This window comes from Branchiostoma belcheri, unplaced genomic scaffold, assembly GCF_001625305.1.
Source record: "Branchiostoma belcheri isolate BF01 breed outbred unplaced genomic scaffold, Haploidv18h27 scaffold22, whole genome shotgun sequence".
Lineage (NCBI taxonomy): Eukaryota > Metazoa > Chordata > Leptocardii > Amphioxiformes > Branchiostomatidae > Branchiostoma > Branchiostoma belcheri.
This window is the reverse complement of record NW_017803713.1, coordinates 794,967-809,197: the sequence shown is the minus strand read 5'-3', so window position 1 is coordinate 809,197 and position 14,231 is coordinate 794,967. Positions and strand designations below refer to the sequence as shown.

At 42.1% G+C, this 14,231-nt stretch overlaps 1 protein-coding gene across 1 annotated transcript in view; it reads right to left on the bottom strand.

Moving 5' to 3' along the window:
* Positions 1-2,977: 2,977 nt before the first annotated feature.
* The window catches only part of LOC109470109, a 32,987-nt gene continuing 21,733 nt past the window's right edge, over positions 2,978-14,231 (bottom strand). The window contains exons 8-17 of the mRNA XM_019768891.1: positions 13,644-13,945; positions 12,713-13,034; positions 10,701-10,996; positions 9,300-9,621; positions 8,604-8,899; positions 6,657-6,863; positions 5,531-5,752; positions 4,430-4,876; positions 3,799-4,013; positions 2,978-3,367 (exon numbers count right to left, since the gene is read on the bottom strand). Coding sequence (XP_019624450.1) covers positions 2,978-3,367; positions 3,799-4,013; positions 4,430-4,876; positions 5,531-5,752; positions 6,657-6,863; positions 8,604-8,899; positions 9,300-9,621; positions 10,701-10,996; positions 12,713-13,034; positions 13,644-13,945 — 3,019 coding nt within the window. The remainder of the gene's footprint in view (positions 3,368-3,798; positions 4,014-4,429; positions 4,877-5,530; positions 5,753-6,656; positions 6,864-8,603; positions 8,900-9,299; positions 9,622-10,700; positions 10,997-12,712; positions 13,035-13,643; positions 13,946-14,231) is intronic.

Genomic DNA, 14,231 nt, shown 5'->3' with positions numbered 1-14,231 from the left:
TCATCCCCTGGGCTTCGCAAGCGGTGCGGAGACTGGCACTTATCATGCTTCCATTCACGGGTACTTTGTAGATGTCAAAGCCGTAATACGAAGGCATCAGTAATGAGTATCCTGAACAAAAAAAATGGAAAACAAAAAAAAAGCAAGAGTTCCGAGATTTCATACCTCCATGAAATATGGGCTTGACATGTAAATGTTAATTTCTTCTTTAATTATGCAAATTACCTCCACATTAACATAATAAATGCATCGTGATGTTAACTTTTGATTAACTTACACATGTACCAAGTATGAAATTCCCATCATTTACCACTAAGGAGTCATAGAATTTTCGCATTAATTATGCAAATTAGGTCATCATTTGCATAATTGGTATCTGGTGATGTTCCATCTGCCATAGATTACATACTAGTACATTGCATGTATGAAAGTACTATAATGCAAAACACTGTAATTATAGAATTTCCTCATTAATTATGTAAATTAAGTCCTCATTTGCATAATTTGCAGTTAATTATGTACATCTCTCTCTCAGCTACCTACCTACCAAAAATGATGAAAATACATTGTTTCTATCTGGACTTATTGGCTTTTAAAGATTTCGCCCGAAAGTCCCCTGCAGTTCTAGAACAAGCTGCTATGGGGACCAAACCCACACCACTTACTAGACAGGACAATCTATCCGCCACCAAAAAATCAAGACCATAGCATATTCAGGACAAAAGATACAAAAACCGGAAGTTCTGCTGCAGTACCAAGGTCATCCACCAGGAGGCGTATATTTAACCTTGACCTTCGTCTTCCTAAGACCTACCAGCATACCAAATATCATCACAATCCATAAAGGCGTTATGAAGTTATGCTGGCCGCAAATGTGCGGAGACACAAACACACAGACAGACAGACAGACAGACAGACGCAACAAAAACAATACCTCCATTTTCATGGAGGTAATAACACAGGTTGTTTGTTTTCAAACACACAGCCATACAGTGGCACTGCCACATTTGCCCTGAAATAGGTCACCTATTCCCCTGAGGGAGCGCGATGCCTCGCTGGGCATAGCCACATCTGTTACCCTGCCTCGCAAGTACAAAGGAGATTCCTCTCAGCCATGCCCTGACTCAACCTTAAACCGGAAGTGCTGCTGCAGTACCAAGGCCATCCATCAGGAGGCCCATATTTGACCTTGACCTTCGCCCTCCTAAGACCTACCAGCATACCAAATATCACCACAATCCATGAAGGCGTTATGGACTAATGAAGGTACAAAAATGCGGAAACACAAACACACATAGACACACACACACACACACACACACACACACACACACACACACACACACACACACACACACGCGCGCGCACACAGATGCGCCAAAAACAATACCTTCCATTTCATGGAGGTAAAAAAACATTTCACGTAAGGCCACGCCGACTTAAGTTTATGTATGACATCCGCGCGCGCATTGATTTTCGGCTGTTCTAAAAAAAAGATCACGTCCCCCGAGGCTCTGGCCTGTCTCCAGGCCTGGGTAGTCCATGGAAGGTAGCGACAATAGGGAGCCGGGCACCCAACCTACGCGAAGCTCCATGATTCAAGAACTCATAAGAACAGTGCCGATCCATACATTCCGCAAAAAGCCGGCTTGTCGTATACGTCTCTATGCTCTGCGGCAAATTCTCAATACTTGGGCTTTGTATTCCTGTGGTTTAGTAACATTTTTATTCGCCCGCGCGCACTAGTTTAGGGGTCTTCAGAGGATGTCATCCATAAAATTAAGTCGGTGTGGCCTAATCATACAACTGACATTTAGAGTTAGAACCTTTGAACCAAAACAAAGTTTTCCCGCCTGGAGCTCTCGACCAGTCACCTTGGTCTTCTTCAGTAGACTGATCCAGTGAGACTTGTCATGTGGATTCCGAAGTGTGACTACGACGGGGGCCGACATCGCCTAATTTTGACCCAGTGTTTACGTCATACCTCAAAGAAGTCACGTGATAAGCATAACTAAGTCAGTCTACTAAAGGAAGACCAGAGTGACTGATCAAATGCTCCAGGCGAGAGAACTTTCTGATCTAAATGTCAATGAAAACGTTAGGGCGCTCTTTATACCGACGCGTGAAATGTAAAGATACATATACAACAATTGCATTGACTAATTATAAGTTGACATCCACATACTTGGCTGACAGGGGAATCTAAACTCTCCGGCACTGCCCCAACCTGTTGAGTACCCGAAGTACGCAATACCGAGCGGGTTAGGGTCCCGCCACTGCATGAACGGACTGCTTTCTCCATCGCGACCGGCAGCGATGGTTCCATCTGCCGCCCAGGAGATCCAAAAGCCTCTGAACTCATCAGATGACAAAATATCTAAAAAAAAATATTAAAGCTTATAATTGCATGATGCCTGAAAACACATTTGTTTTGACACAGACGCCACGACTAAAATGAGAAGACTATTTTCCTAGTTGTATATGACTGTGTGGGCACAGTTTATGAGTAAGGTTTCCAGAGCATGTAGACTTGCGTGCGTACAACCAGTCTGAGTTGGTAACATATAGGAAGAAACGCGTACCTTGAGTTGATACTGTTACTTCATTATCGCCGTCCGGTGCACGACGAATAACAGACTGTGTGTTGTTCCAACCACCGATGACGATCTCATACGTGTCATTGATTTCAGCTGCTTGTGACGACAAGGCGATGTGTACGTCATTTCCGGCCATGACACTGAAGGTCAAAGGAGATGACACAGGAAGAGCGATGTCCCACTGGTAATTAGTTTCATTACCAGTGCTTCTAGAATCTTCACATCCTGATGAAAAAAAATCAAGAGCCGTGTAAAATATTTATCATATAGAGACTGTAAATATGATTGTATTTTGTGTAACGGCTTTTAAAGCTTATGAGATTGTCTCTATTGTCCTCATAAATGTACGCTCAACAAAGCTTCATACAGCCTTCATTAGTCTACTTACCGCTGCTATTCGTGACTTGTCCGTAGAGTAGAAATGTGTCCTGTCTCCAGTTGATGATGTTCCCCTCTGCCATGCCGCTGCTGGCCGCTCCGATCTGCGCCTCAGTCAGCACCCGGTCCCACACGTTCAGGAGAGAGATTTCTCCGGTAAAGGCCATAGAAGTGTCGAAACTCCCGCCGATACTATCCTGTTTCTGGCCTAGAATCCAGACTCCTCCCGCCGGAATGCTTGTCCCTTGTGCTAGCCCCGATCCGGAGGCGATCACTGTCCCGTCCGCGTAAAACTTCCAGTCTCCCGCTGTACTGGACCACGTGGTGCACAGGAAGCGTGGATACGAGACGATAAGTTCTACCTCGTTAGTAGTTTGGTCATTTACACAAATCTGTGTGGAAATATGAATGACAAAATTGTTATGCCTTAAACAGGCCCAGTGTGGACGCAGCTGATGTGTGTTTGTGTTTTTGTCTTTCTGTAGACAGCATAACTTTTTAGAAGCTTCAGATGGATTATTATAATATTCCCAACTTCTAGGTTCAAAAATGTGTCAGCAAAACAACTTTTGAGGCAAGTTAGTTCATAGGTATCCTAGAGAATTTCTTTGCTACATACACCGGTGTTGTTTTAATCATCGGCTAATATTTACAATGTGGGTGCCGAGGGCTAACAACGTGCATTCAATCAGCCATTTTGTCGGCCCGTAAATACCAAAGTACTTTTCTTTGTTATCAGAAAACAGGCAGCAAAATCTTGCCATGGTACGCTGTAGAAAGATACAAACAAACACAAACAATACATTGTTGGTACTCCCCTTACCCTAAACTTCCCCGTACTTTGTCCGATCAGTTTAAATGCATTGGCTGACATTTCATAGCTGACGGGAGTACCAAAAATGGCGTCGTCACTGCGCAGTTGCAGACATGTTGTTATCTCGGTCAGTGGTTGACTGAGGGATGCTGGGTGCCTGGCGTAGTTCGCTGGAGACTTGGGTGAGGAGAAGGTCATCACTTCTGCGGTCTGTCGAGGATAGGCTGGGAGAACAGAGACATATTATATTGTAATGCCGTTCCTGGGCCGAGATAAGGTTTGATTAAGACGTGCCCGTAAGTGTGATAACTAGCAGTATCACACGGGGTACTGTTTGGCTACCCAATATAAGTACGACACGTTTCTCTCTCAGTCAGCTCAGAACCTTCACAACACGAAATAAAAGTACTTAATAACGAACAGGACTACTTCTTGAGAAGTGTGAAAACGGCTATCAACATTATACATCAACCACTGAACGCGACGGGGGCCGACATAGTTTACCAGATACCTTTGACCCAGTGTTGACGCCACGTGACACATTTCAGTGGGTCAGTCTATTAAACAAGAAGGGGACTCGTCTAAAGCTCTAGGTGTCTAAGAACTTTTATTATAGTAAAAAAAAAACTTCAATATTTACCCAAATACCCGTACAATTGGATCTCGGCCACGTACGGCTCGAGGCCGTGTGACGTTTGCGTGATGTCCACTCGCCAGTAGCGACTCATTGCCACAAACCCTGTAAACGCCTTCAACTGCCTCCCCGCCAAACCGGAAAAGGAAATGACGTCGGTCCAACTTCCTGTTGTGTCCAGCGCTGTCATGATGGTGAAGGCGGCAATGTGATGAGTGGCTGCGTCATCTTCCTCGTAGCCAATCACGCGGATCTTGGACACCCAATAGTATTCTTGCAAATCAAAAGTAATGAAGTATTGGTTGTCAGTCACGCCTGTTGGGTGCCAGTAGGTGGAGAGGTTCCCGTCCCGCGTCTTATAGGCGTCATAAACAATACTGCCGTCATCGTGGGGGGTCCCAGTTGAGTTGATCACTGAGTAGAAGTCCAACGTTAGCCACCCTGCATCTTTTCCTTATTAATAAGGAGAAACAAGTGACGGTTACGGCACCAGGTTATGTATAACGACCAGACGGCTAAAGTAACGAAAGGCTTCAGAGTCTGTAAATCATTACTGGAGTGCATAAAGACAAGCCGAGAACTCCATAATTAAACTATTAAATGCTGTAAGCAGAGATGTGCAATGTACAAAATGTCGTTTATGTCTGCCTTATGGGTGAGGTTACTATCTGAAAATGTCTTGAGTCACTGGTATTTACGATCATTTTAATCAAAAAGGCCTTACTTTGTTTCTTTGAATAACTTTTCAATTCAATCTAGCATGAATCATATCCACTTGACACATCTTTTTTCGGAAATGTATCAATTTTCAATACAATCAATCAATCAATCGATCAAATTTTTTTATCTTCAACCGACTTCGCAGGACCAGGCTGATTTTGTCAATTGTAACATTCCTTTAAAATATTATACATCAATTATAAAATCGTTAATGGTACATCAATACGTAAAGACCGTCCTGCTTTTAAAAAATAAGGTGTGCATGTACAATAATGAAACCCTGACGTGACATAAAAGGCAACAGTTTGTCAACAGTGTGCTTGGGTTACATTTAGCGTTTAGTACTGAGTACATCAGAGCTTCCGGGGAGGCATTCTGAATTATTACCTTGAGCGACGAACACTTCTACTTCACACAGTGTGAGATAATCGGTCCGGTTGATCAGCTGTACGGACACGTAACGGCCAGTGATTGGCTGAGCGCAGTCGACGGTGATGCTCCGATCCTCGGGTGGCTCGTCCAGCTGATTGGCCGTTCTTCCGCAGATGGAGTTCTTTGAAATGTCCGAATCCTCTCCAACTCGAACTTGGAACTCTTCAAGGCGCTCTCCTGTGGCATAACATAGAAAAAAATTGTTGAGAATATTAATTTGATAAAAGAAACACTTTATACTTATGGGTACACATTTATAATTATCATATATAATGATTTAATATTAAAGTAACAATGTATTAGTGACAAATAAAATGGTATATCAAATTTAACTCGCTGCATCATGCAAGTGAAGATATTCTCAGTTGTGTATCAACATCAGGGCCCATCACCCTTTATTCAAGCTGGTGTGTTATTCCGAAGCTGATTTCTGTGTCGTAAACGGTCGATGTCAATTGAAAAGGCCGATGCCATTTCGCTGAATGGTCAATGCCATATCTGAGCGTCCAAAAACGACTAAAAAGTAGTATATACTACAAAGAGCAATATTCTAATTGCAAATATAAGAGAGGGTCATGTAGAATCGTAAGTATTATTTGAAAAAAAAGCATAACCTCGGATTCTGACCTAGGTCCAAGAGTGTAGCTCCTAAACCCTAATCTGTACGCCACGAAACATCACGGTGTGGATGGGCCGTGCTAATAAACTTAAAGTTAGCCGTACTGCGAAATGGCACCACCGTTTCAAATGGAATCGACCGTTTACGAGACGGAAATTAGCTACGCCGAAGGAAGGTTGTGCCGGCTATACCGATACATATACATATACTCAACCGCGACGGGGGCCGGTATCGTCTACTAATTACCTAACCCAGTATTAACGTCACTTTCAGAAACTCCACATGACAAGTCTTACTGGATCTATCTACTGAGGAAGGCCGGAGTGACTGCTGGTCGGCATCTCTAGGTGATATAATCTCTTTGTGTTGGATCAACCGTTTAAACTTTATAAGCATGTAACGCGTAATCGAATTGACCAACATCAAATTCACTGCAATAAGAAAAATGCACTGCATCCGTACCATATCCGTTTCTCCTGTTCAGGAGACGAACTCTTTCGATGATGTAACTTCCGCCCAAATCCAACTTCCACCACGGCTCAAAGTTGAGTTGTGTATGTGTGCACTGGTTAATTGGTCCTGTGTATCCATCCACGGCTCTTGCTGCGAGCGCGTGGTCACCATAATCACTACTCTGTGTCGCAGGCTTTCCCAAAGCGATGCTGCTACCTAGTGATATTGAATAAAACAAGGAAAGCTTTTTAAAAAAGCTGACGGGGTGCATATTGATATTTTCTTTAGTTTAACCCTAAAGAGAACACCTAGGGTCCGCACGGACCCCAGCACTATATATTCTGTAATATCTTTTTTGTTTCTAAAGATTTTTTTCTGAAATTTTAGGTAATTGTCACCCACAAAGTTGTCCCTCAATACAGTGCAGAAAACTCCGTTTTCCCGATTTCTAAAAAAAAATTCTATCTGATTTTCTTTTGGGGTCCGCGCGGACCCCAGCCGGCTTTCCATCGTAATGGATACATTGACGTTCTTATACATAACCTTATTTCCGTTTTTGTATGTTTGTTGCACTTATAATACGGCTACCACATTTTCATAGAATGGTGTAGTTATAGAATTAAATTTTAACAACTTTGGTGTAACTATGACGTCATATGATGTCAGAGCTAAAAATATGGTCCGCCATATTGGATTTTGACCAATGGCGTCATCAAATTAGCATATTCTATGAATATTACATAATTTAACTTATCTTTAATTATGTAAGATGTTATTAATGCTAGAAAGGAAGTGTACTTTGACATAAAACCCTTATTTTTTATGTTTAACCAAAATTACTGATGTTTAAAAAAACTGCCTATCAGAAACCCGTTGCAATGGCAACATACAAAAAAATAATTAACTTACTAGTATTAAACTAATATGAACTTTTTCCCAGATACATTTTAGAAAAGGTCACCAAATTTGATGCTTCTGGCGCAAGCCGTTCAGGCGCTATCTGAGATTAAAGTTGGGCCTGAAAAGCCCCTTCGGTCTGAATAAGGCTTAAAAATTGGGTATTTCTTCTTTTCTTCACCAAAAAATACGAAAAGTTGAAAATGCATGATTTTTGTACATAATGTGGACATGGAGGTTCACACATCACTTCGCAAAACAATTAAGCTGGTAGCATGTTGATAATTTCTAAAATTAGCAAAAAACTGTTCTAGGGTCCGCGCGGACCCCAGGAGTACAGATTAATCAGTCCGGGAATGTGTTCTCTTGAGGGTTAAGAGCAGATACAAAATTTCCCAGTGATAGCAGTGACTTAATGCACTGCGCTACTTCTATGTATATGACAATATATACGTGAATCAGTGTTGCAGTCATCGTATTTAAGTGCCGTCAATCAACCTGTCACCCCTACTCCCCAATGGTATAGCTGAAGGCTATCCAATCCATATGCAAATGATCCAACTCCATCAATCTAATAGGTTTGTGCATGGCCCAGGAACTTACCAACCAAGCACCCAACCTACCTACCTACCTACTTACCATAAAACCGGGCAAAAAGCCGGGGCAAAAAAGTTTTACCACAGAGTGTTACTGAACACTAGTAGTAACTTCCGTTCTTATACTAACATTTTAAAACAACAGCGCGCATGGTCTTGATTCCCGATCTGGTGATAATTCTACGTTTTGATGTTGTGCCATTTCTTAAAATTACTTTGACCATGCCTTGTACGTGTGTGTGTGTGTGTGCAAAACCAGATGGGGAAGCGGGAGGTCGAGTAATTTGCCATAGATTTTACCACTTACTACCAGTATTTTTTCTCTGAGTGACTACCAACCAAATACCCCTTTAGGTCAGTTCATTTTAAGTTATCTATTTGGCGGAAAGATCTGGTAGAGAAATCTAGTGCTAACGTGTTTTCATTTTCAAATCTTATAATAGTTCAAACACGGATGGCTAACCTGTACACAGAGCTGCTGCGTGTTCTATCTGGCTCTGGTTCAAGGCAACGTCATAAATCTGTACACAGGAAACGCTTCCGTTGAAGGAATCGGACCCCACGGCACCGATGCGGGCAGCGTGGTTGGTCCCGAGCTGGTACACGCCGATGTCGGTACTGCTGATCTCCAGACCCTCGTACCAAAGCTTCAGGATGCCTGAGTTGTAGTCGTACGTCATGCCAACGGAGTTCCACTGGTCTGGTTTGAGGCACCGCGTCTGCGAGGTCTGACTGGTGGTTGCATTTCTGCTAAAAAGGCTTAAAAGGCGAGAAAAAAAGCAAGGTAATTAACGCAGATGAATTTTTCACTTTAAACAATTATAATATGGTCTTACCATGACCTCATTCTATTTTTTGTTACCAGATTTGCATTTTTCTTTCTCAACCTCTTCTCCATCCTCCCCTTCACCATAACGTCTCTCCATACTTTCTTCGCTATTCAGGTCATCTGCAGCCTATACCTTCGCTGTCTTATCATTTATACTCAACACTCAAGTCGTCATTCCGTAAAGTACGTATTGTGGTAAGATGTTTGGCAGTTGCCTTACGAGGAAAACAAGATGCATAATCGACATATCACACCTTTATCCACAGTATTAATAAGTTGGCGATTACCTTGGCCGTAACTGCCAATTATGTCACGCTCACTTGCCCATACCTGGCGTGTAAGAAGTACGTGGAGTCTTGCCACAAGTGGACGCCGCTTGAGTTGTCTCCGTAATGTAGTAAGGGCCCAGACTGTCCAGTCGGGTACACGGAGGCCAGGATGGTGAGAGAGTAGCGAGTGTCCAGTGTCCTGTCGTCTGGGATCTCTATGTAGGAGGTACTGTTGCCGGACAAGACGTAGGAACCTTCGGGCTCACCGTACACACCGGTACCAAGAGCCACGCCCTCACCGGTGGCGTCATTTCCGTTTCCGCTCGTGTCCGTCAGACCGTACTGCTCAGTGAGACGCCACAGACCAACCGGCTGCCCAGGTGCTAGGAAAGCATTTAAAGATAGATACAAGTATTATACTTCCTCAGGCGAGCACCAACGCTTGAGTATGTCCATTGGTCCCCGTTGAAAAAAAAATCTTTACAATTACATTAATAAAAGCGTATTCACTTATAGTGTATTTTAATTTAAAATATTTTCGCTGAATCTTGTTTAAACTAGTAGTAAGTAAGAAACTGTCCTTTTCTGCTCTGTACATTACCATGGTAAGAAGCCCTAGGACTGAGAGAACCGCGTGCACACCTTGTCGGAAACCTCGTCGTCATAATGCGTATGTACGTAATGGCTTGGTCCTTGAAGCCCCGATCACATCTCACGACCTCCTTCCAAGATTGGTTGAAGGTCGTGACGTGCTTCCCTTTTTACCTCCGGGGAAGGAGATATCCTTCCGCGAGGAGGTTTTACTATGGTTCCAAACATTTCTGTCAGCAGCTGTTTCTCGCAATCGGCTGGACGGATTTGTCTGTGGTTCGGTATACGTATTGCTATTGGGCTGCAGATGATGCAGAACGTTTTTGTTTAATTGCATATGTGTTTATGGGCGTCGAAATAAAAGGTTTTTAAGTGCTCCGGACACCCCCGCCATGCTGAAAATGGTAATTACCATGTTGTTAAGGAATGGGGCGGTTGCAGTTTTGGGTGTTAGCATTCAAAAGGGGTCAAACAGAGGGGTGTCTGGTTCCGATAAAAATTTTGGGTGACGGCGCAGCAATGACGGCGCGGGATGACGGCGGGGGTAATGGCGCGGGTGACGGTGCAGGCTGTCAGACTGATACGTTGATCAACAGTCCATACCTAACCAACCGTCAGTAGCCATCAAACACATACAAACATATTACGCACATAACTTTCATTCTATACACAAACAAATAACCTAAACCAATAGAACACAAAAAAACCCGGAGGTTTGAAATCTACGATTTCCCTTGTTTCCAATCTCAAAATAGTTTAAACATAATACTAATTATTTCTATTCTATATCATTAAGGTTTTCCTTTAAACGATTTTTTGCTACACAGATTCCCATTTCAATCTTACGATGATTCAAAGTTCTTTGTCTCACCTCTACAAAGTCGTCCGGCATGTTCTATCTCGCTCTGGTTCAAGGCAACGTCATAAATCTGTACACAGGAAACGCTTCCGTTGAAGGAATCGGACCCCACGGCACCGATGCGGACAGCGTGGTTGGTCCCGAGCTGGTACACGCCGATGTCTGTACTGCTGATCTCCAGACCTTCGGACCAAAGCTTCAGGATGCCTGAGTTGTAGTCGTACGTCAAGCCAACGGAGTTCCACTGGTTAAGTGTGAGATACTGCGCTTGTGTGGTCTGATTGATGGTTGCATTTCTGCTAAAAAGCCTTGAAATGTGAGAAAAAACAAGGTGATTAAAGCAGGTGCATTTTTTTTATTTTTATTATCATTATTACCTCCATGAAAAATGTAGGTATTGTTTTTGGCGTGTCTGTCTGTCTGTATGTATGTATGTATGTATGTCTGTGTGTCTGTCTGTGTTTCCGCAACTTTGTGGTCAGCATAACTTCAGAACGCCTTTATGGATTATGATGATATTTGGTATGTTGGTTAGTCTTAGGAAGACAAACGTCAAGGTCAAATATGGGCCTCCTGGTGGATGACCTTGGTACTGCAGGAGAACTTCCGGTTTTTGTATCTTTTGTCCTGAACATGCTTTGGTCTTGATGTTTTGGTGACAGATTGCTTTTCCTGTCAGGAATAAGTGGTGTGAGTTTGGTCCCCCTAGCAGCTTGTTTTGGAACTGCAGGGCACTTTCTGGCGAAATGTTTAAAAGCCAATAAGTCCAGATAGGAACAACATATTTTTATAATTTTTGGTGTGTAGGTAGCTAAGAGAGAGATGTACATGATTAAATGCAAATTATGCAAATGAGGACTTTATTTGCATAAATAATGAGGAAATTCTATGATTACAGTGTTTTACATTATACTACTTACATACATGTTATGTATGTAAGCTATGGCAGGCAGAACATCAACAGATACTAATTATGCAAATGATGACCTAATTTGCATACTTTATGCAAACATTCTATGATTTTTTAATGGTGAATAATGGGAATGTCATACTTTGGACATCTGTAAGTTAACATACTTTACGATGCATATATCATGTTAATGCGGAGGTAATTTGCATAATTAAAGAGGAAATTTACATTTACATATCAAGCCCATATTTCATGGAGGTATGAAGTCTCGGAATTCTTGTTTTGCTTTAGAGTCAATTCCGCGTTACCGTGTTTTTTTTCTCCATGTTTCTAGTAATTTTGAATTATTTAGAAGAAAAGAATACAAGAGTTCTAAATTTTTCGAAAATTCTAAAATGAAAATTTGAACATATTTGAATTCATTATATATTTCTGAAACATTTTGAAATTGACTGTACAGAGATCTCTTTATTTAGAATAAATTTGAACTACCCATGTGTTTCTTTCACTATTCGAAATATTTAGAAATATTTCAAACAAATAACCAAATGGTAGATGTGTAGAATTGCCCTGATAAAAGAAGGTGCTAATCCTACTCTTCTGTATTCTTCTGTATATTTTTAGATCTCACTGCTGGACACTGGTGGCTCTTTTGTTGTAAAGCATCAATGCATGACGCCCAGGCAGTCTACCCTGGGGTATCATCACAGGGATGTGTGAATTACTTCCTTCCCATCTCACTGACCTATTTACAAAATGTTAGAAATAATTCGAAACAATGGTAAAAAAATTATAGAGTGTTGTTAGAAATATTTAGAAACTTTTGGAAATGTCATAATCCACATGTTTTCCCATCCCTTACCCCATAGCGCCTCTCCATACTTTTTTCCCTAGTCAGCTCATCTGCAGCCTTTACCCGCGCTGCCATATTATTTATACACAGCACTTCAATAGTCATTTTGTCAAATGTGAGAGGTGATGGGAGGTTTTGCCAGTTGCCTTAGGAGAATACAAAAGCTAAATAATCGGCAAATCACCGATGTTTCAACAATATATCTACTTGATGGTTACCTCGGCCTTAACTGCTAATTATGTCACGCTCACTTGCCCATACCTGGCGTTTAAGAAGTACGTGGAGTCTTGCCACATGTGGACGCCGCTTGAGTTGTCTCCGTAATGTAGTAAGGGCCCAGACTGTCCAGTCGGGTACACGGAGGCCAGGATAGTGAGAGAGTAGCGGGTGTCCAGTGTCCTGTCGTCTGGGATCTCTATGTAGGAGGTGCTGTTGCCAGACAAGACGTAGGAACCTTCGGGCTCACCGTACATTCCGGTACCAAGAGCCACGCCCTCACCTGTGGCGTCATTTCCGTTTCCGCTAATGTCTGTCAGACCGTACAGCTTATTGAGACGCCACAAACCGACCGGCTGTGCAGCTGCTAGGAAACCGTGAAGATAGATACGAGTATTATACTTCCTCAGACGTGCATCATATGTCTGATTAATATGTTTATTGTTCCCAGTTTAAAAGAAACAATGATAACAGCGTATTTAATTTATTCAGTGTATTCAAATTTAGATTTTTTTTATCCAGGCGCAAACCTGTAGTAGATTAAACCTACAAATTGCAATTTCATTGGCTTCAGAACTAAGGGAACGATGCGAAGACCCAATCGTTGAGTACTTTGTCTGAATACATTTAGGCCACGCTTACTGTTACATACGAATCGAAACGATTTTAAGTTGAATTAAAGTCAAATGAGATCCCAACGGCTGCCGACTTCGTGGTTGGTGTTATGCTCATTTACTAGTGTTTGGGTATGTTTTCGCGGGCCGAATATGTGTATATTTTTTGTATGATGGACCTTTCTTGGACAATATCATTGTTTAATTAATAGCACGTTTCCGCACTTTTTGACAGGTAATAGTGTTTAATTGCTACCTTGATTAACTGCTTTTTGCTGTATCATACTGCCTGGATGATATGTCTAGCCTTTATCGACGTATTATTGCTATCATTAAACCACGGGTAAATTTAAATTACTGACCGGTACATTTTCTTGCTGCATCCCTGATCTGATCGCCGTTTAAAGGGATGTTGTAAATCTGTATACAGGCGATTCGTCCCTCAAAAGGCCGGGGGTCCCCGTGTAGGTATCCCACCCGGATGTCGTACTGAGTCTCTATCTCGAACGTGCCGACGTCAAGACTTCCTATTTCTATCCCGTCGTGCCAAGCCTTGACCTTTCCGGTAGGGTAGCTGTACGTCGCGCCGACGAAGTTCCACTGGTTCAGATTCAGTTTGGCCGGGTATATGGAATCCGTCAAATCGTGGTTACGGGTCACCATTCTAGCAGGAAAGCAAATGGAAGCATAAACTCATAGGTTCATTCATAACACACGTTTGTTCATGTAATACTTAGAAGATCCTAATATGAATTGTGCTATATGTAATTATTATGTGATGACTTCATGAAAAAAGAGGCAAAATTTTTGATATACATGTTATTCTAAAATTTACTATAAAGTATTAGGTAAAAGCATTAAATGTAAGAAATGCTAGACAAGTACAAAGTACAAGGTAATGTTTGCTTGTCAGCTTGCATCCATATAGCAATATTTATTTTGCTCATATC